This window comes from Myotis daubentonii, chromosome 1, assembly GCF_963259705.1.
Source record: "Myotis daubentonii chromosome 1, mMyoDau2.1, whole genome shotgun sequence".
Lineage (NCBI taxonomy): Eukaryota > Metazoa > Chordata > Mammalia > Chiroptera > Vespertilionidae > Myotis > Myotis daubentonii.
In genome coordinates, this window is record NC_081840.1 from 223250223 (window position 1) to 223276839 (window position 26617).

The 26617-nt window shown below is 41.3% G+C and overlaps 1 protein-coding gene across 4 annotated transcripts in view; it reads right to left on the reverse strand.

Moving 5' to 3' along the window:
* Positions 1-12591, reverse strand: part of SLIT2 (slit guidance ligand 2) — a 361028-nt gene extending 348437 nt beyond the window's left edge. For all 4 annotated transcript variants that reach the window (XM_059674520.1, XM_059674503.1, XM_059674511.1 and 1 more), the window contains exons 1-3: positions 10836-12591; positions 7249-7320; positions 5999-6070 (exon numbers count right to left, since the gene is read on the reverse strand). In XM_059674520.1, coding sequence (XP_059530503.1) covers positions 5999-6070; positions 7249-7320; positions 10836-11014 — 323 coding nt within the window. In that variant the 5' untranslated portion in view covers positions 11015-12591. The remainder of the gene's footprint in view (positions 1-5998; positions 6071-7248; positions 7321-10835) is intronic.
* Positions 12592-26617: the final 14026 nt, after the last annotated feature.

Here is a 26617-nt window from a genome sequence, read left to right on the forward strand (position 1 = left end):
AGATATGAATGTTCAAAAGTCAAATTCATTATATATACATTTTATTAGATTCATAATATAAAATAATTCTTAAACTGAGCTTTGGAAAAAATAGGAAATTTTGAAATACATAAAGAAACACATAATCCTTAAAAAACCCCACATAATTCTTTAAGTACTGAGCCTGTTGTAAAACTATGTATTATCTTACTTAAATCATGTTCCACACCGTTATGAGATATAATAATCAACTCTGTCCTAAATAAAAGTGAGGAAACTAAAGTTTTCAAAGATAAAACAATTTGATCAAGATCTCACAGTGGAATTGAAACCAAGGGTTTCCGATGTCACTCCTATCTATTCTTTCTGATTTTAAAAGGAGGGAAAAGCATCTGTATCAGCTTAAAAAGCATAGTCAACAGCACAACCAATGAGGATTTGACACATTCCATAGGATACCAGGCAACTGCGTATAGAAAGACCAGATGCCTCAGCAGAACCTAGCTCATGGCTGGGGAACACCCACCTGAGCGGAGTGGATAGTGGATGGACCCAGAAAGTCGGACAATCAGATACTTTTGTTGCAAATATTATCTTAAAGCAATGTACCAACGTTTGGTATTAATACCAAACCAGTCCTGTTGTTCCCACACTCTCATTCTGACAGCATTTTCACCAATATTCCTTCCCGACCAGCAGTAAAAAAACTGCTTTGGATTGGGGGGGGGGGGGGGCGCGGGAAGGGGAGAGAGCCATGTGAAATCTATGTAGGCAAGCCTCTCACTCCATGTAAAATTGGAATATTCAGTCTAGAAGGCATACTTCAAGCAGAAAGGTATCCAACAGGAATGAAAGACAATTCAATGTAAAATATTTGACCTTCACTGCTTCCACACATACATTGTAACAGTGCAAAGTAAACGACTCGTTTCGGGAGACGTATAAAAGACACAGCATGCAGCAAACACTGTCACAAAGGATGGGCCCAAAACAGATGTGGGAAAAATACACAGCCCGCTGCTTCAGCATTTATAACACGGCCCCCAAAGAGCAAACAGGCCTTCTCACCACCGCTCAACTTCAAGGCCCATAAAAACGGTGCATGAGAAACGCTGTCGGATGGGTTCAGTGTTAGGCTACACTTCTAACACTGCACGGGCAGTAAAGCCTTATGAGACTCTAGTCCGTAAATGTCATGTAAAATAGTTCAATACCACTTACATACAGGTGCGAGTGGACGTTTCATCGATATCACAGATGAAGCAATAGAGTCTATCCTTGAACATTTTTATATGATGCAGTGTACATACTCTGCCCCAGTTTCTAAGGTTTGATATGCTCTTCAAAGAGCCTTTCCCAAGAAAATCACTGTACTGGTTTTAAACTCGGGTGTAAAGTTGCCAGAGAACAATTCTTCTGAGATGAGCTTGCGTTCTTTTCCAAGGAGGTTAGCATGTGAGTCTGCCCCCACGTTAAGAAAAGGAATGTGTTCTGTGTTGCCCACAAACTGCAGGATTAGTCAGGAGAGGGACTCCCTACCCTACCCATCCCTGGTGAACAAGGGATAAGGGGTGCTCTCCTTCAGACCGGCTCCTCAGCCTTTTCTCTACCTGAACTCATGTGTAACGACCTGTGACAAAACCTCAGCCTCAGCCTCACACTGGCTGCCACAGGCTTACATATAAATGGTGTGTGCATGCAGAAAAACAAATGCAGAGCCACCTTAAAAAATAATAATCGATGTGTCTTTTACGTATCCTTTCAGGACAGTGTAGTGTTGAGGCATATTTAGGCTCTGCTAAACCGGGATTTATTTGTGAATTAAGATGAGTACATTTATATCACCTTGGTAGAAACTTTAAAATAGTAAGGGGACAGGTTTATTTTCCAGGATTCCTTAGATGGCTTTACTATCATATTTTCAGGACTCATGACCAAGTTAGTAGGAAAATTGCAATTTGCACCCAGAGAGTCTACAACTTGGAGAGTTTAAAGCAATCCTGGTTTGAAAAGCACACGTTTACACGGGACTGGTAAGAAAAGAAGAGCAGTCCTAGCCCTTGCCTTTTTCATTTCTGCAGTTTCCTTATTGTGAGGGTATAAACTGAGGGTCAAGTTAATGAAAAGCCTAATGTCCCAGGCTTTCTATGGTATGTGATTGGTTGTCATTAACATAATCTAGGCCTATCAGTATTTTATTTTGCATCTAAGCATTTCATTGCAAGTAGGATAAAATGTCCTAATATTCTTTTGATAACCTTAAACATTTTCAAAGACCTTTTCACGCTCTTGCATTTGTGTTATTAAGAAACTCGCTAAAGCAGATGAACTTCACTAATGAAACACGGAAGTGGCCTGGGTCTCCTTAAAAGGCCTAAACTAGAACTTTAAGGACTATAGCATAAGCCCATAAATTGTAAGTGAAAAACAAAACTTTAGCCCAGCACACAAAAGTCCTGGGTCCCAAAGTGACTGTTTTAGCCCTAAAACGTTATGTACCAGCCAAGAAATACCTTGAATTGACAGTTCTAAATGGAGGCTTTATTGCAGATATATACAGGTATCTTCTGTGAAGTATTAAAAAAAAAGTATATTTCCTAAAAGTTTCAGTTGTTTACTATAGCTTATTTGTAGTTTGTTTCCCTTAATTAATTTCCATTGCACTTAATTAATAACTAGTCATGCAAGTACATTGGATTTCATTTGAACATTTGGATGAAGCAATAAGACCTGCCAATAGAATCTACCTGGGGAACCTTCTCCCGGCTTCATTTTCATCCCAGATGTGCAGGCACTACTGGCAGCATAGAGCACCCATGAAAAGGTGCTGCTGCCCACATCAGCTCTGGGAGTACAGTCAGAAACTGTCTATACCGAAGTAATGTGTGCTCATGCTCTGTAAGCCTGATTAAAATTTATTTCTTTTACAATGATTCGTAAGCATGAATTCTGATGATGATCATACCATCTGATGTTGTTTTCTACACAACAGAAAGAAGTGTGAAGAGAAAGGGAGCGGGGGGTAGATTTTAATATCTATCTACTTGAGATTTTCACTAATAGTCTTACATGTCATTGATTCTTTTAGGTGGGAATAAATCCCTCTCTTCTAACTATAATGCTTTGGCTTACAAATAATGACTTGCTCATTCTATGATAAAATTTAATTCAACTTAACAACATGACCCTGTTTCGTATAGATAAAAAGTTGGATTTCTAAAAAGGCACAGATGTTATTTTCTGTTTTCAGGTTTGTCTTCTCTCTCTAGATATAAAACTCTATAAACATGAAATAAAATGGGGAAAAAAGCTTATAGTTTTAAAATACAATCATCATTTGGAATTGCTTTGATTTTTACCATTTTAAAATGTAAAAAAATAACTTAAAACCATAACTTGCACACAAATAAAATTAATTTTATTTATTTATTTTTCTTCTCACAAAGAATGAAAATTAAGTTACTATAAATATTGTATGAATGGCATTTACAACATAAATCTGCAATCATACACCTTTTCATAATCTGGACTTTCCATTAAAAATTCACATCTAAATTGCTAAAAAAAAACATGTAAGCTCATAAAACATATAATTAGGTAAAAGTTAACTCATTGATTATTTCCTTTCTCTTACACTTGGAGCTTAAAAAAAAAAAAGGCAATTTCTGTGATGTTAAGGATACCACCAACTAAAATAAGGATATATATCACAGGCCATAGAAATGTTATTAAAGAACTCCCTGGATAGCTTCTTTTATTTTCACTTTTTAATATAATATACTAAAAAAAATTAAAATAGTTTATTGCACAATAACTGGATGCATGAATTCTTAAGCAAAACTGCCTTCGCATTTAATGTATTTTTAAAAATAAATATTTGAAAAGTGTATCCACAATGTTCCTAAGAAATGGTTTTGAATTCCTGAGTCCCAAGGAGATGAATTGGCTGTCAGATAACAATGTGCTTCCATCAGATGGACTTGGCAGTTGTAAACAAAAGGAATTTTCTCAGCTTTTCCTCACAAATATGAAATATTTGCTCTCGGCCAACAGCTGGGTGATTTAAAGAAGTCCTGCATATATATTAGTTTTCATTCAAAATTACAAATCCTCCTCCCACTCTGCAACATCTGATCACATCTTAGTAGAACAGAAAATTGTTCCGCGATGAAGTGACATTCCCAGGGGAGGTCAAAGTCAAAAACTAGTACCTACTTACAACTCCAATCAAATTTCAGATGATACGGCATCTGGTTAATAATTTTTAAGAAAAGTTAATTTATTCAAGATGAAAGATTAAATGATACCCTGGAGTGGCTTAAAAAATAATGAGAAAGTTTGGTATGTTGTAATGTTTCTAAAAGTTTGATATGTTGGAATATTTCTGAAAACGTTTACTATACAACCTAAATAGAAGCTGCATGAAAAGCCACTAAGTTTCCCACAATAATTTGAAAGTTGTTTAAGAATCAAACATATAGGTTTCCATGTGGTGACTAGTTAAGTTATTCATGAAAAAACTGTTAATATTTAAATGATCATTTAAAATTATGTATTCAACTTACTAAACATTAAAATTATATCGATACTTCTTTTTAAATGAATACATTAAAATACCTTTACAAGATACTAGGTATTCGCTATTCATAAAAGCCTATGAGGGAAATCAAAGAATAAATATTTTCAGAGTATTTTTATATATGAAGAATAGGTAATGAACTTACGGACTTCGTTTATAAATTTAATGAAATGTTTGCCTTATTTTTATTCCTCTCTCCCTAACAACCTCAAAGTAGTGATTTTAAATGTACTTTTAATTCCAGAATAATATTCCCTATATTGTAAGATTTACCATGGATAAAATTTTATAGTAAAATAAATTAGGCATCTCTGTGTTTAATGTACTTGAGGTGATAAACATGTATCCTATATATTTACACATATCTTAGAGTTTGACAAGCATTTTTCTATTTAGAGACAATTACTTTTGCCCTTAGGTCCAGTGAATGTGAATGTACAATGCCTAAAACTAACTTAATATTTCATTATTTTAAATAAGCGCTTTATTTTTACCTAAAGTACCTATTAAAGCAGGCATGGAAACATTAAAATAATCCTTGCTACATCTAAAAAAGTTGTATTTGCCCTTAAAATGCAAATCTATTAAACTTGAATTATCAAGACATATGAGAGATGGAATTCATACATCAAATTACAAAGTGTGTAATTTATCCTAATTATTACAGACAGATGTTTTGTCCTTTGTAGATACACACTGTAGATATAATATAGTAATGGCACTCAGGTAATATATACCAATCCTTAAAATTTTGTGTCTGAAAAAAAAAAGTATTTTACAGTCTGAATTCCATTTCCCTTTTTGGAAAAAAATAACCACCCTTGGAAGACATAATTCTTACTTCTATATCTGTTAATCTTTAAATGATTTTTCCAGCAGAAAAACTTAGAAAGTCACTATAAAATAATGAAATACAATTGTGAATAGAAGTAATTAACAATATTCACCGTCAGTGTTAAATATCAGAAAGCAAATCTTTATCATTAAGAATTTAAAATAATTCGTCAACTATCACTGATGACACACAAAGAAACAGCATGGAAATAAAAATACTATTAGCAAAACTTTTCTTTTCCATAATTCAGCATAATTGCAAATAAAATGACCACCTTTCTTCCTACATAAGCAAATAAAACAAACTAGATGAACAATAAGAAAACCATGTACATCTCAAAGTACCAAAGCAGTGCTTATCAAGGGAGTAAATGTTTCAGGAAAGTAAGTCTGTATTTTTAGCTTCATTTCAAGTTAGTCCTGTTTATGCAAAAAAAAAGGGGGGGTCTTTTTTTTTTTAAATGAGTCTGAAAGCCACTTATTCAACCTCTTGTTTCTATAAACTTTCAAAGACTAAGACATGAAATTAAAGGCAGGGACTTTGAAATTCAAGTATTTTTAAAAACACAGTTATGTCGTCATAAGTTTGGAATTGAAAATACTTACAGTCTCTCCAGTTCTTTAAGATCCTGGAATGCTCCTCTTTCAATGGTGCTGATCTTATTCTCCATGAGCTGACTGAAATGCAAAATATAGCAGGAGTCTTAACGTTAGCCCTCACCGTCAGAATAAGTTTCAATTCAGCAACTAAAATGTGCAACTTCTTTCTCTTTCTCTTTATGAAGTTAAATTTTGCTCTGGTTTGAGATTTAATATCAAATTCAATGATGATATATTTGAGAGAAGTCAGGGAGGAGAAATAGCATCCACACCCCAAAACTTCCAGGAAAAAATCCTAGCAGTGACATGAAATTCACTGGCCAAAACTCTGCACCTTAAAGCATAGTATTTTCTGGAAAACAACCTATGGCACTGCAGTTCTGATGGATGTTTTTCAGTAAACTGACTTTCAACTGAGGTCTTAACTAAGAGAATAAATATATAATAATTCATCATACACATAGTTCAGTTAACTTATGGATATGCATCAGAAATTGGACACATTCATAATGTTCAAGTGTGTCTTTTAAAAGAACACTGAACACACAATGATCCAAGTATATGTTCACTGTGATGGAAATATTTACAAACCTGAGGGGAAAAGAATTTTACATTATATTGAATCTCAAATGATGTTTCACTCAGAACTAATTTAACTCACTAATGAAAGAAGTAATTCAATTACAAGAATTTTATAAAAGTTACAGAGATATAAAATATAAGAATTAAAAATATGACCAGTGTACTTTCATAAAAAAACATGTCCCATCATAAACTCTGTAGAAAGCTGGATTGCTTGATTTTAATTTTAGAAATTATATGTGTGTTGTCTGACAGAAAAGGCTAAACATTTCTATATTAGTAGTAAAAATGCAGACCCACTTAAATTATTTCTAGTAAATCTAAAATCCTAAAAGTGCATCAAATGTCTCACATTACTAATTCATATTGTGAAAGTAATTATTCTACATTTTTATATGTCTAAGGCACTTAGGGTATGGCACTGCAAACACTTGAGGCCATTTCTACAGTACTGTTTCTATGGCCTGCATCCAACCTTAAAATAAAAGCCTACATTTTAATAAAAGTTGTATTATATAGTGATAAACTAAAAAAGAAAGAAAACCAAGACCTTGGAAATGTTTATGTTTTTGTTATTGGGACAGTTTTTAATATTGACACCAGTAACAATTCAAAATATGCAAGCTTGAAAAAAAAGAAAGAAAATTATTCAAAACACAGAAGAACGCACTTACAGAACTCGTAGATGTCTAAGGCCGGCAAAATCCATTTTGGTAATCCGTGTGATGTTATTTCCATTCAAATCCCTGAGAAAACAAAAAAGAAAATGAAAGTCCCAATTTTTTTTATCAATAGCTAGTTAAAAATTAAAAACATAAACTAAATGAGAACTTGAAGTTAAAGATCAGTTCCAATGACTAAAGCAGTTTACAAAGTAAAAGAGATAAAGGGGTAACCTTTGTAGGAATTTTTTTAAATGATCATCAACAAGTTTACAGAGTCCCTACTTGCTGGCATGAGACATGAAAACGGATTATCTTGTCACAAGAAGTGCTCTTTTTTTGCATGTAGAGGAGTGCTTTCAATTTTCGTTTCTTAGTTTTATATTTTTTAATCATTTTTCTTATTTTTCAGGTATAGTTGACATTCAGTGTTATAGTAGTTTCAGGTGTATGCCCCAGTGATTAGACATTGTTTAACTTACTATGTGATCATTCTGGTAAATCTCACACCCATCTGACACCGTACACAGTTATTAGAACATCATTGATTCTGCTATGCTTTACAGCCTCATATAATCAAGTTGTACTTCTTAATCCCTTCACCTCTTGTCATCCATTCCCCAAACCCCTCTCACCTAGGCACCATCAAAATGTTCTCTGTATCTATCAGCCTGTTTCTGCTCTGCTTGCTCACTTATTTTGTTTTTAGATTCAATTGTGGATAGATATGTATCTATTGCCATTTTATTATTCATATTTTTAATCTTTTTTTTCTTCTTAAAGAAGACCTTTTAACATTTCATGTAATAGTAGTTTGGTGGTAATAAACTCCTTTAGCTTTTTCTTGTCTGGGAATCTATTTATAAGTTCTTCTATTCTAAATGATAGCTTCCCTAACCTGGTGAAGGAAATAGACATACAAATCCAGGAAGTGCAGACAGTCCCAAACAAGATGAACCCAAAGAGGCCCACACCAAGGCACATCATAATTACAATGCAAAAGGTTAAAGACAAACAGAAAATGTTAAAAGCAGCAAGAGAAAAACAGTAATCTACAAGGGCGGGCCCATAAGACTGTCAGCTGATTTCTCAATAGAAACTTTGCAGGACATAAGGAAGTGGCAAGAAATATTCAAAGTGATAAAAAGCAAGGACCTACAATCAAGATTATTCAACTTTTGTTTGTATAAGCATATGTATATTAACTTCACAGGAATTCTGCTATTATTGTTAGACACATCCCCAAAAAAGTTCCCTTCAAAAAGTTAAAGGAACAATATTTTAATACTACTCTCAAATTTTAAATATCCTGAATATCCCAAATTCTCTCCTGAGGTGGCAGGGTGGCTGAACTTCCTAAGGCAAAGAAGAAAGTGCCATCAAAAGACCTACACTTCAAAGACTTGCATTTATAGGCATTTACCTTCCAACAATTCTATGTTTGTATGAAAACTAAACTCTTCTTTTGCAACTTAGGGAGCCCCTTCTACCCCCCCCCCCCCCCCCCGCCCCTCCAGCCCACCCGCCCCCTGCTGTGGCTGTAAAGTGAAAACTACTAGCTGGGGCAATAATGCAAATAGTATTCAGGCCCTGACGGTTTTTTTTTTTTTGCTCAGATTTCAGCACCAAGTTTCTTTCAAGAGTCACACAACCCCTTCTCTGGCATCTTAGGTCAAGATCTAAACTTGCCCTGGTTCCAATCATGTCAAGTAAAACCAGGCTTCGCTGTGGTTTAAACGTTCTCCTTCACGGAAGTAAGCTTTCTCTTACTTTGACTTTATAAGATTGTGTTTGAAATCTATATTTAATGAGTCAGTGATAGAATTGTATACGCCATCACTGAGTAAACTATTTTCTGAAAACTCTATACTAGTAGATTCCTCATATGGATTTTTTTCCCCCAAAGACATAAAACTCACTTGCTATTTTGTCCCTTTTTGTTAAGTTAAGACATATTAGTACTTAAACTTAGAACTGTTCTGAATAGCATGACATGCCAAGTGCTGAAACAGAATTCTGCATTGCTTTCTCCCCAACCCACTCTCCACATCAGCTGAGCGAAGTACCATCAAGTTGTCCCTACAATTACTGAGGTCTTCACTGGCTAGTTGACATAATACAATGCCCTACTCCCAACCCTGGACACATGTGGTGGTTCACATTTTAATAAGACACCCTTAGTAAGGCGCCAACTTACCCAGCGCTGAGGGAAGGAGTGAGGCTGGGACGGGGGAGCCATTTGCAAACTATCAAGGGTTCAACTCTGGCCTTTAAACTGTGGGCCAGGCAAGTGGATTAGATAAGTTCAATTTGGTTTACGTGCTGAGTGAGGGCCCTGCTAGTGGAGACGTGCAGATTGGAGCAAGTCCTCTCTGCAGCGTGCAACCCTCATATCCTGGGCGTAGAGGCCTGGAAGCTAAGTCGGGAACGCTGGCCCTGGCCGTCCTTGTCCCGCACCCACCCTGACCACCAGGCCCATGCGAAATGGCGAGTGGAGTGCGCCCAGGGCGCTTGGGCAGCGACCAGCACTGCCCACTGTGATCACAAAGAGAACGGCCTCCATGCTCCACTTCCCTGAACTCAAGGGGTGCCCCACCAGGAGCGCGTGGGCCGGCCATCAACACCGGCGCTGGGATTACTTCTTCATTAGAGACTCGCAGAGACAAGGAGGCGGGGATGTCTGCGGGCAGTGGAGCGGGAAGAGGGGAAGGCAGGGGAGCTGCTGCCAGACGAAGGGACACAGAGACTGCCAGAAAGGTGGACGGGAGCACTAAGGCCCCGCCGAAAGGGCTGGAGGGGGCAGCCAAGGGCTGCAAAGTCGCTGAACAGTGAGACCTGAACTGGGCTGGGTCTGGTTAGAGAGGCAGCCGTAACTTCGCCTAAGGTTGGGAAGTGGACCGCTTCTACAGTCGCCTCTGGGACAGGTCCCTAGGGGCCCACCACAGCCTGCTTTTCCCAAGAGAAAGGGGGGGGGGGCGGGAAACAGGACAGGGAGTCACGCGTGGCCACAGCTTCCCGGGGCATCCTTCCCTCCGTGACTCTTGGGTGGATCCAGACGCCTCAGGATCCCTTCTCCCCTCCCTGCGGACCCAGGGGGGCTACACAAAGCCAAGGAGTGGAGGTTTCTGCTTTTGAGACCCGCGCCAGTCCCTGCGCCACCCCGCGGCGACCAGCGTGGGGACTCGGCCTGGAAACTGCCCCGCGAGTCTTGGCAACGCAAGGTGACTCTGTTGACTGAGTCTGGGGAGCAAAGTCTCGTCTTCCTTGCCCCGAGCACCCGAGATCACTTGTCCTCCATCAATCTCCTTGCCGCCCCAGGTCAGAGAACTGGACCGCACAGGTCTACGTGCGTCAGGACAAGAGCGGGGAGAAGGGACCCAGTGCAGCTGCCAACAGTCCCGCCCCTCCTTGGGCAGCGCCCTCCTGTCCTTCGCCCCCCCAAAGCCTCCAACCTCAGGATGCGCGTGCAGAAGAGCTAGTGGGGGCTGCCCCAGGCACAGGGACCGGTGCCGCTAAGTCCTTCCAGTCTCCATGCTTGAGGCACAGGACCCTGATGGGGCGGGTTGGGGGGGGGGGGGGGGAGAAGAGCCCATACTCACAGCCTCTCGGTGTTGCGGGGGATGTTCCTGGGCACGCTGCGCAGCGCCAGTCCGTGACAGTCCACCGTGCTGCCCGAGCAGGAGCACTGCGCCGGACACGCTTGAGACGCCACCTCGTTCAGGATCGCCAGCACCAAGCCCAGAGCCAGGGACAGCGTCTGCCAGCCGCCGCCGCGCATCTTCCCCCGCCGCCGCCTCCTCGCTCGCCAGTGCCGGTGGTTCCTCTACCGCACGCTGCTGGGCGCCAAACGCGCTGGGGCTGAGGCCCAGGGTCTGGTGCAGGGCTAGCAACCCAGAGTGCCCGGGTCAATGTGCAGGAAATACGGCGGACGTGACAGTTCTAATATTCAAGGTAGAAGAGCTTGACACAGGTACCCGCCTCCCACCTCCCCTCCACCCTACTCCGGCGGGGCGGGCGCTCCTTGCAGAACTTTAGGTCCTGAAGATGAATCGGTCTGGCTCAGGCTGTTCGAAGACCCTGGAGACGCCGGGAGGAGATCACGAGTCGCCAAGACCAACTTGGTGGGAAAGACCTGGGCTCTCAATAGCCAGGAAGGGGCAAGAGCCCGTGGCGCGGGGAATGGGCCTGCTCGGGTTCCACCACCTCCTCTGTGAATCCGATTCCGGCGGGAGGCTCAGAGGCAGAAGAGGGAGGCTCAATAGGAACGCTGTCCTTGATGAAAGCGGGCTCTCTGGAGCTAGAAGGCGCAGGAGCCCGGTGGGCCAGGAACCGTGCGTGCAGGGCCACTGGGCATGGCGCGCTGGGGCGCACAGGCGGGCGCACAGCCAGGGGGCGCGGGGAGCTGCTCCCGGAGACCAGCGCGGCTGCCTCGCAGGGCTTCCCCTGACCCGCGGCTCCTCGGCGGCGGGGGCTAGTCCTCGCTGTCTCCCGACAGCCCACGTTCAGGGCGGTTTGCAAAAACACATGCACTTCGCGGAAGGCTGCCTCCGCAATCCCGCCTCCCGCCGGGCGTCCTAGGCGATGCTTGGCACTCGGGCCTGCCCGGAGGTCAAACAGAAAAGACAAAAGGGCGCTGGGGCCGCAGCAGCCGGCGGTAATATCCACTAGTCACGACCCTGGCAGAGGAAATCCAAGAGGCCAAGTTGAGGACGAGAGCTCCTAGAGGACCGCTGGCAGGCCAGCCTGAAGGAGTGGAAAGGCCGAGGTGGAGGTGTCCGCGTGCTGGGTCCTGCGGGAGTGTCCGGGGGAGGGGGGATGGCGTGGTGGCAGTTGGCCGGTGGGCGCCCAGGGGGCAGCGGAATGGCAGTCCGCGTGCGCGCCGGTGCCGGCCCGTCCGGTCTCCGGGAAACGGCGCAGCTCCGCTGCAGACACCTGATGGCAAAGGTGGAAGAAACCAGAGCGGGCTCCCGGGCGGGCGCAGCCCCCCGCTCCGCCCCTCGACGGCCGCCCACAAGTGGGTCCTCCTCCTCCAAGTGAGGAACTTTTCCCAGGCTCAGCAGCCCGTCCGCGGCCACGCGGGGAGTCCTCCTGCCGCCGTCGCGACGCCCGGCTCCCGGCGCTGCACCTGACGCGGCGGCCGCAGTCCCGTCCGGAGCAGCCCGTCTCCTCCGGGCCCCTGCTCCCCTCCCGGCGGCTTCGGCTCGCCCTTCTCCGGGCTGGGAAGCGGGGGCGAGGGCCGGCGGCGACCCGGAGCGAGGGCTGGGTGGCTCCGCGGACTCCGGAGCTCCTGGCAAGTGTCTAAACAATAGGATGGACGCGGCAGCCTGGGCTCCCGCGGCTGCGGGAAGGTGGCTGGCGGCGGTGCCTGGAGTTGTTCGCTTGGGCTGCCTGGCGCCGAGCCCCGCCGAACAACCGCCCGGCCAGCGCCTCCGGAGCGGCTGCCGGGTCCCGGACCGGACGCTCCCCTTCCTCTCAGCGCTCCCGCCGCGCCCCGAAAACTCCGCAGCTCCAGCCGGCGCCCGGGAGCCACGATGCTCCCATCACTCGCTGCTGCTTTTTTTTTTTTTTAATCACCTTCTGTGGCAGCCTCTGAGGCCGCTGCCGCCGCCACCGCCACCACTTCCACCACCAGCCTGTGCGGCTGGCGCGCTGGCCAAATAAATAACCCCAAGTCCCAAGTTAAACCGGCGCCACCCGCCTTATATACCCGGCCAGCCCCCAGCCTCGGCCCCGCCCCGCGCCGCTGGCCCCGCCCACTGGCTGCGCAGGGAGCCCGCACCTCGCCCGGAGAGGTAGGGCCACAGCCCAGCGCCCGGCGAGGAGGCGGTTGGCGGCGCGTTCCCATGCACCAGGACTAGCGCCCTCGCTCCCACGCGCAGCAAAGTTTTCCGGGGAGGAACCGGGCTCCCGGGCTCCCGGGCCCCCGCCCCCAGTTCCAGGTCCCCAGGGGTGACCCAGCCTCGGAGATGGTGGCTCCCAGTGGGGGACTGGGGAGAGGGCGGCTTGGAACGCGGCGTAAACAGCGCTGCCAGTTGGTGCTTCTGCTGCAGCCTTTGCCACGCGATCCTAAGGGGGCTGCTCGGGGTTTGCAGCGCAGCAAGACAGACAGAGGATGATTTTTTTAAAAAAATGTTTTTAAATCCTACCGAAATAGATCTGCCTGCGCTCACAGACACGCACACGTGTATTTTGGGGAGCTTCAAAGTTCAGAGTTTTTGCAAGTGGGAAAACGGTGGTTTTCCACCTTCCATCCAGCCTTCCCCTGTCTGGAACACCCCCTTCCGTTTAACCCTTTCCTTATCATCACACGCTTGACAATACCATGCTCAGTTGATGTCTTGAATATGTAATATGCTCACAAAACTCTAAGGGCTTGAGTATGTGTGTGATTTTAATGAGGAGGGAAAAAATAAATTCCTAGCAAGCACCTTGTATCGGAAGGAAGTTACGAATATTTTCCCCCACTATGTCTTGGAAGAGAATTTCCTGGTTTCTTTTTGTCTTTCTAATGTGATGTGTGTCTGGCAACTGCTGCCAATCTCCAGCTCCGCCCTCACCGCCCCCCCCCCCCCCCAACTAAACCAATGTCGCTATTGGTTTGTTGACATATAAATCCATCAATAACTTTGCATGAATTTAAATGCCTCACCTAACCCTCCCTTGCCCCATTTCCATCAGGGCTGTCAGGGGAATTTGTGCAAGCCCCCAGCCTAATGCCAATTTCACAGTGTGATAATTATTTGTATAATTATCTGTCACCCATTTGAAAGAAATAGGATCTGTTCAGTTCCCCTTTTTATGTCCAACATTTAACAATAGGCTGGACACACAGTAGGAACTCTGAAACGGACTGATTTCTTTAACACAATAATATACTCAATCTGAAGTTTCTCCCTTATCCCCATTAACATTTTTCCTACTTAAGTTTTTCAAAATGTCTTCCCCCCTTGGTCCCCCTCTACCCCACTCCAGGCCCTTCCTCAGGCCTTCACTGCACTATATAGTCTGTGTCTATGTAAAATGTCTTTTCATAATAGCTACCTCTACCTATGTCATTTTGCCTGCCCTCGAAAACTTTTAAGGGCATTTTGAGGACATTTCCAAAGACAAGGTGCTCTTAGCATACTCATAGATTTACATTGCTTGGTTCTTTTAAAGAATCCCAGACATTTATTAACTCTCATTTGTCCTTCTAGATTTTACCTTAAAGTTCTTAAGAAGGAGAAGGTGGAAGCTATATTCACATTTTCTTTAAAGGAACATGAGATAAAGAACAAGTACCTATCATTGATAAAGAATTTTCCTATCCCTCTCTACCCCCTTCTATTCCCAGTGAATTTTCTTTAGTCTATACCAGTGAATCATATGGTTGAAATATGTTTACTACCACACTAAATTCATTAATTTCACAATTTTTATACCGTCTTAGCAACAGGATGATTTATGTTCAATTTTACCCACCACATAGAATCATTTCTCTATATTTTATTTGCAAAAAAAAAAAAATATCCTGTATTCCAATATCCTACATAATAAAAGGCTAATATGCAAATCAACCACACTGTGGAAAGACCAGTCACTATGACATGCACTGACCACCAGGGGGCAGATGCTCAATGCAGAGCTGCCCCCTGGTGGTCAGTGAGCTCCAGCAGGGGGAGCGCTACTCAGCCAGAAGCCCAGAGCCGGGCTCATGGCTGGCGAGTGCAGCCGTGGTGGCAGGAGCAGCCGTGGTGGCAGGAGCCTCTGCTGCCTCCATAGCAGTACTAAGGTAGTCTGACTGTAAAGCTTAGCCCACTCCCCGTGTCAGACATCCCAAGAGGGCTCCCAGACTGCAAGAGGGCACAGGCCAGGCTGAGCCCCCACCCCCCTACTAGTGCACAAATATCATGCACCGGGCCTCTAGTTCACAAATAATGCTGTGTGATCGTTACACAAGGCAAGTCATAGACATAAGTTCAAGTTCGATTCTTTCTCTGGCTCACTTTCCATTCTGTGTACAATGGAGAAAAGAGCTGAAAGTAGCATTCAGAGCAACAGGCCAACAGAAACATATAATTTAACCTGATGCAAATTTAAATAGGAAGGTATGTCCAAAGGATTTTATTAAGAAAAAAAGAGGAAGATTGCAACTAATCCATAAGAGACATGGCACATTAATTTCTGTGTTATCAACTTTTCAGGTAATAAAGGGAAATTCATACATGAGTGACCAGATTTCTCATTTTTACAAATAGTTTATATTGTTTCTTCAGTATTATTTCAATGTGTTTTTAGAGGCCTTACCTTGCTTCACTACCATTAAGTTCTAGGTCTTAATTCTATGTTGCTCCCAAATGAGTTCTGAGTTTCTCTTTGACTCTGTTCCCCCCCTCCTGAAGGAAGCCCTTTGTGGTGCCTCTTGTCACCACATGAGGTCTCCATAAATCCTGACCTGGATTAACCAGAAGTGGAATCCACTAGAGTCAACATTCACATTTCCTATTACGTTGAAAAAAAACAAGAACAAAAACAGTTACTGAAGTAATTTAGAAAACAATTTAGACACTTAACAACCTATACAGTTTTTTAAAAAAAATACAGAGCAAGACATTTTCTCTATTTGCATTTTCTTTGGAAAAAAGAGTTTGTGAAATTGGGATATAAGGGGGAAAGGAAAAGAGAAGAGAATTACTAAAAAAGGTAAATATGAGTTAAAACAAAGGTAAATAACAGTATTAGTATCAAATTCATGAAACTTACAGAATAATTTTGTTGATTTAACTGCTTTCATACTATGATCTTGCATTGTTGCAAAAGATGTTCATGTTAATTATAATTTTTTCATAATATCTCTGTATTGAAAATACAGATATGGAACCCTCAGATCATTAAAGATTAAAGTTGAACCAAAATTTGTTTCACTCTTAAGTGCCAAGCCATTGGATAGGGTTAAAACCACAGTGTGGTTCTAGAAGGTTGCTATTTTATTTGAGTTCAGGTGAGGGTGTTAGTCTTTGGCCAGGTCTGATTCAATGCAGAGCTGAAATCAGAATCTGAGTTCTCTGATCTCAAATCCCAATTGGTTCTCCTACAATCAACCCTATTATAGAACCTCTGGAACTCCCAGGGGTCAAGATATCTGTACTTGGTCAGAAATGGCTCCTCGGGCAGAAGATATATTGCTATAAATGTCTATGGTCATCTAAAGGGAGCAGTGGAGAGAGAATATCCACAGCACCAGCGCCCCAAGGAAATTGAAACCCAACCAGCTTCTGCAACTGGCTTAAATGTTGAGATGATTCCCGAGGGCACTGGTTCTCAGACTGTGGGCCCTGGACCTGCAGCCTCAGAAACACCAGGAATTGTAGTTAGAAATGCATATTTTCAGGCCCCACCTCAGACCCACATAATCAGAAAGTCAGGGGGTGGAGACCAGAAATCTGAGTTCTAACAAGTCCTCCAAGTGGTTTTAATACTCACTGAAGTCTGAGAGCCACGGCTCTGTGGGAGCTTCTCTGAGGTTGGACCTGAGCCTGTACTGAGAATCAAGCCGGGAATGTCCCATAGGTAGCACCTGCTGAACTGGCTGGCTTCAGTTCACTGCCATTAAACAATGGCACTCTTCGGATAACCTCTAGGGGGCACCAAAATATTTTCATGTACAGCCCCACAGAGGCCACCAGAGCTTAGGCTCCTATTCCAAAGCCATGACCTTGAGAGGTGGAAAGAGCCTCCATCTCAGCAAGCTGCACCAAATATTATTTCTCAGCCAGTTAAAACATTTATTATACTTGTTTTCCCCCAGTTTAATATTTCCTATAAATGGGAAGAATGATACTTTTCATGATTATGCGAAGATAAAGATGCTATCTCTCTGGTTTACATGATGCATACGGTAAATATGAGTGTTTTCCCAGAGCTGGTCTAGTTTCTGGTTTGATTTAAAAGTGATATGCTCAAGATCTATTTTGTAAAGTGAAATTCCACACTATAGCAACTCCCCTAATAGCTTTCCTGACAAAAATGCCAACTTCATCTTTATCAACGAAATCTGATTATCCATATGGTACCATAGATCTGTTAATATGTAACATATCAATAGGTACCCTGCTGTGTAAAACTGTTCATAAGCCATATTTTAAAGATTTAAAAGATGCTCAATGTGCTCCATTTGCAAGTGTAATATTTCTGCTATGTAGTGGGAATTTATTTGTAAGAGATGAGAGGCAAAGGATGTTAGAATAGCAAAAAACGTTTTTATGAATTAACCTTTAATGGTAACAAGATGTGAATAAAATTAAACTTGTTAAATAAGAAAAGATGGTATCTCTCAAATTAACAGCAGTGTCTGGCAGAGAGCTAGGTGCTCATTAAATAAAGGGCAATATTGTTATTTTTATCATTACTGCTACTAACAAATGAACATTTTAAAATTACCTATATGCAATGTGAGTCTAGATTAGATATTTCCATTAACTGCTACTATGACAAGTAGCTTCTTTTTTCTTTTTTTATATATATATATGTTTTTATTGATTTCAGAGAGGAAGGGAGTGAGGGGAGAGATAGAAACATAAATGATGAGGGAGAATTATAGATCGGCTGCCTCCTGCACACCCCCTACTGGGGATAGAGCCTGCAACTCGGGTATGTGCCCTTGACTGGAATTGAACCTGGGACCCTTCAGTCCGCAGACCAACGTTCCATCCACTGAGCCAAACCAGCTAGGGCACAAGTAGCTTTTTGTAGGAAGGCCTGGAGAACCCTGGGAAGGGTGGGGCTGAGGCTATACTTGAAGAATAGAAGATCAAGCCCTTCCCAGGCCTACAGGATCCCATGAACAAAAGAGTGGACATGGATAAGATTGGTTTCATAATAATGATGTCCCACATTACTCTTTGGAAGGGGTGAAGTTGTGTTTAGTGAAATTAACATGAAAAGTGTGGCCTTAGCCAGTTTGGCTCAGTGGATAGAGCATTGGCCTACAGACCGAAGGGTTCCAGGTTGATTCCTATCAAGGTTATGTACCTCAGTTGCAGGCTCCTCCCTGGTCTGGACCTTGGTCAAGGTGCAGGCAGGAGGCAACCAATCGATGTCTTTCTTTCACATCAATATTTCTGTCTGTCTTTCCCTCTCTCTTCCATTGTTTCTAAAAATTAATGGAAAAATATCCTCGGGTGAGGATTAAAAAAAAAAAAAAGAAAAAAAAAGAAAGAAAAGTGTGAAATCTTGCCCTGCTATGAACCAGGAAGTCATGGTTGATTACTGGTCAGGGCACATGCCCAGGTTGCAGGCTCTATCCCCAGTAGGGAGCGTGTAGGAGGCAGCTGATCAATGATTCTCATTGATGTTTCTCTCTCTCTCTCTCACTCGCTCTCTCTCTCTCTCTCTTTCTCTCTCCCTCTCCCTTCCTTTCTGAAATCAATAAACATGTATATATTTTTTAAAAGTGTGAAATCTTACTGTATTGCTAAGTGGAATTCTTGGGAAGCTATGAAGATCTATCACTTAGATTTTTCTGGCCTCAGTTTTTTTCATGTCTGCAATTTTGGGATAGACCAGTTGAACCATAAGTCCTTCCCAGTTCTCAGTAATAATATAACTATAGTTACTAAATAACGTCTGTGTTCCAAACACTGGACAATCACTTTTTAAAAATATATATATTTTATTGGTTTTTTTACAGAGAGGAAGGGAGAGGGATAGAGAGTTAGAAACATCAATGAGAGAGAAACATCAACCAGCTGCCTCCTGCACACTCCCTACTGGGGATGTGCCCGCAGCCAAGGTACATGCCCTTGACCGGAATCGAACCTGGGACCCTTGAGTCCGCAGGCCAACACTCTATCCACTGAGCCAAACCGGTTAGGGCTGGACAATCACTTTTAATTCTCACAACAATTCTCTGAGTTAGAGGTTATTTTTATCCCCCACTTACAGTTAAGAAAACTGGGGCTCGCAGGAATTTTATTCAGTTGGTCATGTTCATACAGCTAGTACGTGGCAAAGTAGGAATCAGTGTTCGGGTCTGACACCAAATCCCATTTTATAAACATCATAATAAACTATCTCAAGTTCTGTGATTCGAGGGTGCTGTGCAGGACTTGTTCTATATCTAATTAAAAGTGTATTATGGAGGTGAAGGTGGAGTCAAGTGACATTTGAACATTAAATATCTTAAGATTCTTGGGCAAGAACAACAACCAAAAAATGCAAAAGAAATAGTTAATACTCAATGATGCAAGTTAAAAAACTCATTAACATTTAAAGGCCCAAGGGAGAGTACACAGTGAAAATGTTAATGGCTTTATGAGGTTAAAATAAATTTGCAAGAATTTAAGGATGGAGGCAAAGGAAATGCAGTTATAAATAGTTTTAAATTGCCTAATCTTTGACTTACTAAATCTAATAATGTGCCTTCTGACTTTGCACAGAAGAAAAAGATGTTTCTGTGTTATTTCAGAGGGAAGGGACAGGAGCCCCTCAAACCTTCTGCAACATCCTTCTGCTAATTTCAGAAAGGTTGACCTTTCTCCTACAGGGTAATCATATCATGCTAAAAGTACAAAGAAATTTGCTGTATCTAGCATAAACTCAAAATAAATATTTGTAAATCCCAAAGCTAAATAGTATATATCTTAGATGTAAATCAAATCTGAAAAACCGAGGCAGTTCATAACCACTATTGGAAAAATATGTAGTTAAAAGTAAATGCCTACCTAATGCCCAAAAAGCCATTTTCTCATACAAAGAGTCACATTAGTGGCTTAGCCCAAGAGGTGGCAAACCTTCTCTGAAAAGGACCAGATAAGTGTTTTAGGCTTTGCAGGCCTATAGTCAAAATCAAGAATATTATGTATACACGTAATATAATAAATAAAGAAAACACATTTCCACAAATGTTTTCCTGTTGTAATTAAAAACATAACAATTCATTACAATTTACTGCAGAATTACAGATCTAGTAATGAAAATTGTGGAATTCTTTTTGAGGGGGTACCGTTTTATTTAATTGGCCCCAAGTGTTTCCTATCATCAAATCATTTGCTAAGTTTAATATGTAAAAACCATTTTTTGCTCACTGGTAATACACAAACACATGGCAATGCCAATTTGGCCTTAGTCCAAAGAGGTGGTTATTCATGCATGAGGTCACAGTTTCCTAAAGGGTTGTGCTAAAATTCGAAAGGATATTGTAAAAAGCTCTGACCTCCAAAGTGGCATACCTGTGACAAGCAGTGAATGTCTTCCTCAGAGCTATCTACCACCCTATTTCTTTTTAAACTTTTTTATTATTATTACTGATTTGAGAGAGAGAGAGAGAGAGAGAGAGAGAGAGAGAGAGAGAGAGAGAGAGAACATCAGTCAGTTGCCTCTTGTACATGTCCTGACTGGGTAGTGAGCCCACAACCTGGGTATGTGCTCTGACTGGGAAGCGAACCTATGACCCTAGGGTGCATGGGATGATGCTCCAACCGACTGAGTCACACTGACCAGGGCTACCACTCTGTTTCTTTAACTCAAAAATGCAATTGTGAAAGAGCATATAGAGAAAATTCAATTTCACTTCGACAATATAAAATAAGTTAGTACAAGGTAACATCCATTTCTTGCATGTGCTTTCTGTAGAACCATGCATAAAATAAAGATGATAATAAGTAACATTTATTATTTCCTGTATGCAGGTATTATTCCAAGTGTTTTGTTTATTTCCTCATTTAATCCTCCTTGAAAACTGTATCATCTTACAGACAATGAAGTTGAGGGACAAAATGTTGAGTAACTTGCCTACATTAAATTAGGGATGAGGGAAATAAAGCCAAGAAAGGTTGAAAAACATGTCCAAGGTCACTCAGCTAGGAAAGGCTAGAGCCAAGATCATAATCCAACCAGCCAGGGTCCAAAGAACTAGACCACTCAGTAGTTCATGAAGGAAGTTTATCATAATGAAATTAAAACTATGTCTGTGAACTTATATAAACAGTAAAATAATGTATTAATGTTCCTATTTTCATTGTGATTATTATTTTTAGTTGAGGATGATGAATGCAAAATACAATATTAAGACATTTAATAGAGAATTACTGGAGTGAATATAATCTGACTTGAGTCAACCCTTTCATCTCCCGTCCATATTAATAGGATTACCTCATTTCTTTTCTATGACTAAGATACACTCTCCTTAGTTACATTAGACAAAAGGAATATTTTCCCACCAAAACACTGTATAAATATCACAAGTCCATGTAAATTGAGGGGGAAAAAACATTATATAAAGAAGAATCTGTAAGTATAAACAAAGAAGTTGAATTTTTGAACAAATACAATGTCCGAAAACCTAGAAATGTTACTTTAGGTCTTGCTAACTAGTGGTATCTTCTAAAAATAGTAACTCATAAAGCTGTGTTCTTACTAGTGAGCATAGCACAGTGAATAATATTCCCATGTATGATTTCCTAAGCAATATGATGAAAAATAAAATGTGCATTCTAATGTCATTCAAAAAAAGTATATCAAAGTGAAGTAACTTCCAAAAACTTGTTCGTTCATTCCAAATTGCTTTATTTTGTGTTTAAAGTAGGTACAATAACTGTAAATCCATTCAGGATCATGGTCATAATTCTTTTTTTGCGTGTGTATGTGTGCATGTACACATATGTTCATGTGTTTCATTTATATGTTCCCCTTCCTTGGTGCTTTTGTAGGGATCTTATTAATTTTAATTTGTCTTCTATAATCTATCATATGTGGAAAATAAGGGACTGTGTAATATCCAATCTCAAAGGAGTTGTATAGATTAAATAAGTTATTATATAAAGCACTTGGAGACTTCCAGTTCTGGAACAAGATGGTATAGGCTTACATAGCCCCACACCTTCCCCTCTGAGGACAACTTAATGCCCTGGAAAATAATTTCACAGCCAATGATAAAAGGACTCAGAGAGCTGGGAAGAAGAATGTGGACCAGCAATGGAGCTCAGGACCTGAGGAATGACAACACTGCAGTGTCCTAGGTTTTCTTTCTATCTCACATAGTGGCGGGAAAGGGAAAGCTTAAGAGAGACCTCCTGGAGAGCCCCAAGACCTGTTCATACCTAGGGCACCAGCTGGCTGAGATCCAGCTGAAGGGCATCTTTTAATTCCCAATGACCAACCTAACCACAGTTGCATAAATCACTGAGACACTTACTATTCAGGCAAAGTGATCCACCCCTGCCCTCCACTCAGTGGCATGAGACCCATGCTCACAATCTTCTGGCTCTCCTCCCCACACTGGCAGAAGATGACCCAGGATATTAATTTAGCACCAGTAGGAATTGAGCAGCATCAAGACAGTGAAACAGGTCAGAATTGCAACGAAAAGGTTATGAAAACTTAACTGTCACTGGTACTAGAGCCCACAGAAGTAGGCCAGAACCTATGTGCTAAAAGCAAACATGGTGCCTACAAGCGAAAATAGAAGGTTTAAACAGTCTAAATTGCCTCCTAGCCACAACAAACACAATGTCCAGGGTACATTAGGAAAGTCATTCATCCTACTCAGAACAGAAAAAAACCACAACTTGAATGAGAAAAGATGATTAACTGATGCCATTCAGATGGTGGAGGGGATGTTAAGACATTCTCAGATGAAGAGAATTTGTCTTGGCAACAGACATACTCTAATAGAACAGCTAAAAGAAGTTCTCTAAGACAAAAGGAAATGATAAAAGAAGGAATACCTGGTAGGAAGAAAAAATAATGGAAAGAGTAAAATTATACGTAAAGAAAATATATTGTTCTTTTTTTATGCATTCTAACTTATGTTTGATGGTTTTAGAAAAATTACAAGACTGTGATAGTTGATTGTCAATGCATGTAAATATTGAAAATAATTATAAACAGTTGAAAGTATTTCCATTTCCACATTAAGGGATTATTTGATTTAGTTCAAATGTATATTGGATCATATTAAGTGCTTGGTACTGGTCTACATGCCAGAGACACATGGATCTTCCTGTTGGGGAATTTGTTGACTAGTGGGTAAGCAATATAAAAATAAGATATTACAAATCACTTTCATGCTGTGATCAGAAAAATATGTACAGCTGTGTGAGAGAAACTAGAAAGATAATACTATCCTGTGAGAGCAGGGAAGACTCAAGGAAGACAAAACTATAAGGAAAGTTTAAAGAATTGAAAGGAGTCTTCCTGGTATACAACTTGAATAAATACCAATTCAAACGACATAAAACCATGACCTAAATGCCATAGCCCATATGAAAATACATTATCTCACGTAACAATAAACCCAGAGGCAGAATCAGGTACTGTATGTGTATGTAAACAACGTTCTGAAAAACTTATACAAACTTACACAAAAACTTATACCCTTAATAATAATGTTTATTTCTCACTCATGCTTCCTGCCCATTCTTGGTCAGTTGCATTCCATTCCATGTCATCTTCACTGTTTTTCCATATCATCTTCACCCCAGGAATCAAACCCCCTGGGCAACCTATTCCTAAACATTTGTGATCATCATAGTGGAGTGAAAGATAATATAGAGATCCTCCCTCTGGCTCTTGAACATGACATCATGTGGCAAACATGACTTCTTGTATTTCATTGGCCACATGAAATCACATGTCAACCTATCTACCTATCCATCCATCCATCCATCCATCCATCCATCCATCCATCCATCCATCCATCCATCCGAAGAGATTTATTATAAGGAATTGGCTGACATAATTATGAAGGCTGACAGGTCCCAAAATCTGCTGTCTGCAAGCTAGAAACCCAAGAGAGCTGATAGTGTGTGTTCCAATGTAAAGGCCAACAGACTTGGGATCCCAAAAGAGCAGATGTTTCAGTTCAAGTCTGAAGGCAGGAAAAAGCAAACAAACAAACAATATTCCAGCTTGAAGCAGTAAGACAGGAGGAATTTCCACTTGCTCAGGAGAGGGTCAGTCTTCATTCTATCCAGACCTTCAACTGACTGGATAGGCCCATCCACATTAGGGAGGATAATCTGCCTTACTCCGTCTGTCAATTTAATTATTAAACTCATCCAAAGTCATCCTAATAGAAACATCAGGATAATGTTTGACCAAATATCTGAACACCTCCTGTCCCTGTCAAGTTGACACATAAACTATAACATTCTCCAAAGTATTTATATTTAATTGATTCAGGGTGTGCTGGGCATCAACATTTTTTAAAGCTCCCATGTGATATCATGTGCAGCCAACATTAGGAATCAATGTACAAAAGGGTGGTCCCCCTTATAGAGGATTGGGAAAACTGGGAGGACTACTGTTGGGGTTTTCTATGTTAAGTAAATAGGGTCTTTATTTTCCCCTCAACTTTTTGACTTAGTATTAGTATTTGCTACTTTAAAAGTCAATAAAATATGTGTGTGTGTGTATGTGGTGGTGGCAAACCCTATGTCTTTCTTCAATTTGGAGTCCATGGAAAGAGAGAAAAATAGATTATGGGGGAAAGCTATAAACCAATATGCCATTAGTAACAAAAGGAGCCACATGCAATATCATATAAATGATATTATATATGACTAGAGGCCCAGTGCACGAATTCATGCATGGGTGGTGTCCCTTGGCCTGGCTGGCGATCGAGGACTATTCCAAGGGGCTGGCCAGCAGGAGGGAGAAGGGGCCGACGGAGGTTGGCTGTGGGAGCACAGTGACCACCAGGGGGCAGCTCCTGCATTGAGCATCTGCCCCCTGGTGATCAGTGCACTTCATAGCAACTGGACCACTGGTCATTCCAGTCGTCCAGTCATTTGGTGGTAAAGGTCGCTTAGGTTTTTATATATATATATAGATTATATATATATATATATTTCTGACACATACATATGATATTTTGGTATTCTGATGCTTATACTTTTTGCGTAAATCAGTAGCTTTTTATTAATTTATAATGAAAATATTTCATGTAATTATCTGCTTGGTATCCCTATAAACATAATCTAATATTATTAAAATTTACACAGATAAGAAATATGACAAAATAAATATTTTATTTCCCTTCAACTATTATATATATATATATATATATATATATATATATATATATATATATATATATATATATATATATAATATAATACACATATATATGGCTAATATGCAAAGTGTCCCCTCGGGAGTTCTACCAGGAGTTTGATCGCTCGCTATGATGTGTGCTGACCACCAGGGGCAGTGTGAAATGAAGGAAGGCCCCCACCAATACCTGGCAGCTGGGGAAGGAAGGCCCTGGCCAGCAGCCAGAAGGAAAGTCCCAGATGGCAGCTAGAAGGCCCTGATTGGCCCTGATCAAGAGGCAGGCCTAGGGACCCTACCCATGCACCAGTTTCATGCACTGGGCCTCTAGTTTATTTTTATTTATGGCTGTAGATTAAAACTTATTAACCCTATCTACTCAGGTAATGAAAGTGAAGAGGTACTCAGAGTTTGTAAAAAAAACCTTTTTTAAAAAAAAAAACAACTCCCTTTTAAATCACATATTAGATGGATTCATAAATTGAAACCTGCTTAATTGGCCATTAAAATCTGTAGAACAATGTTGTCTCTCTGTTTTAAGATTTAAGTCCCAGCTGTTTTGAGAAAGCAACCAGAAGATTGAGAGAAAGTGCCAAGTATCCTGGGGAGAGATGGGAAGTAAAACGCCACATTAACTTCCATTGTTCCCAAGTCATTGCACACTGGTCGTCACTGTAAATACTGTAAGTGGGTTGCCTATTTAAAAGGTAACCTGCTTTTCACAAGGAAAGGTATCCCACTTCATCATAAGGCCAACACACTTCAAAAATAAACAAGCTAATATTCTTATTCATAATGTATCCTCAAGCAGTTCAACCATCAAATGTTTAACCATTTAATTTGGAAAATGCTTTAATTTAGTTACAGAAGCCAACATGTTTACTGCCCCTATAACCATAAGGAAAGTCTACATTATAATGTAATAAACAATTTGCATCCCTGAATGGCTCATAACAACAAAAGTGATCTCTCACTCATCTTCCTGTGCATTGGGGGTTGGCTCTGAGCTTTGCTTCATGCTACTCTCTCTGGACTAAGGCTAATGGAGCGGCCACTATCTCAGACCTGGCTAGTCATTGAGTCTTACACCACAATGAAAAGCTCCATCCTGAAAATGACATCCTTCTCGCATCATAACCCACTGGCCAGATTCGGTCACATAATTCACTCAAAAAGTGGGAGAGGATGTACAGTCCTCCACATGCCCAGGAGGCTGAAAGCTGGAAATATTTGAAGAACAACATTACAAACTATCACTTTTTGTCCTTCAGGTTACCAGATATTCAACCCACTCTACCTCCCACAGCAACATATACTCGACCCTGAAAGAAGTCACTCCAAAAGTCCCACT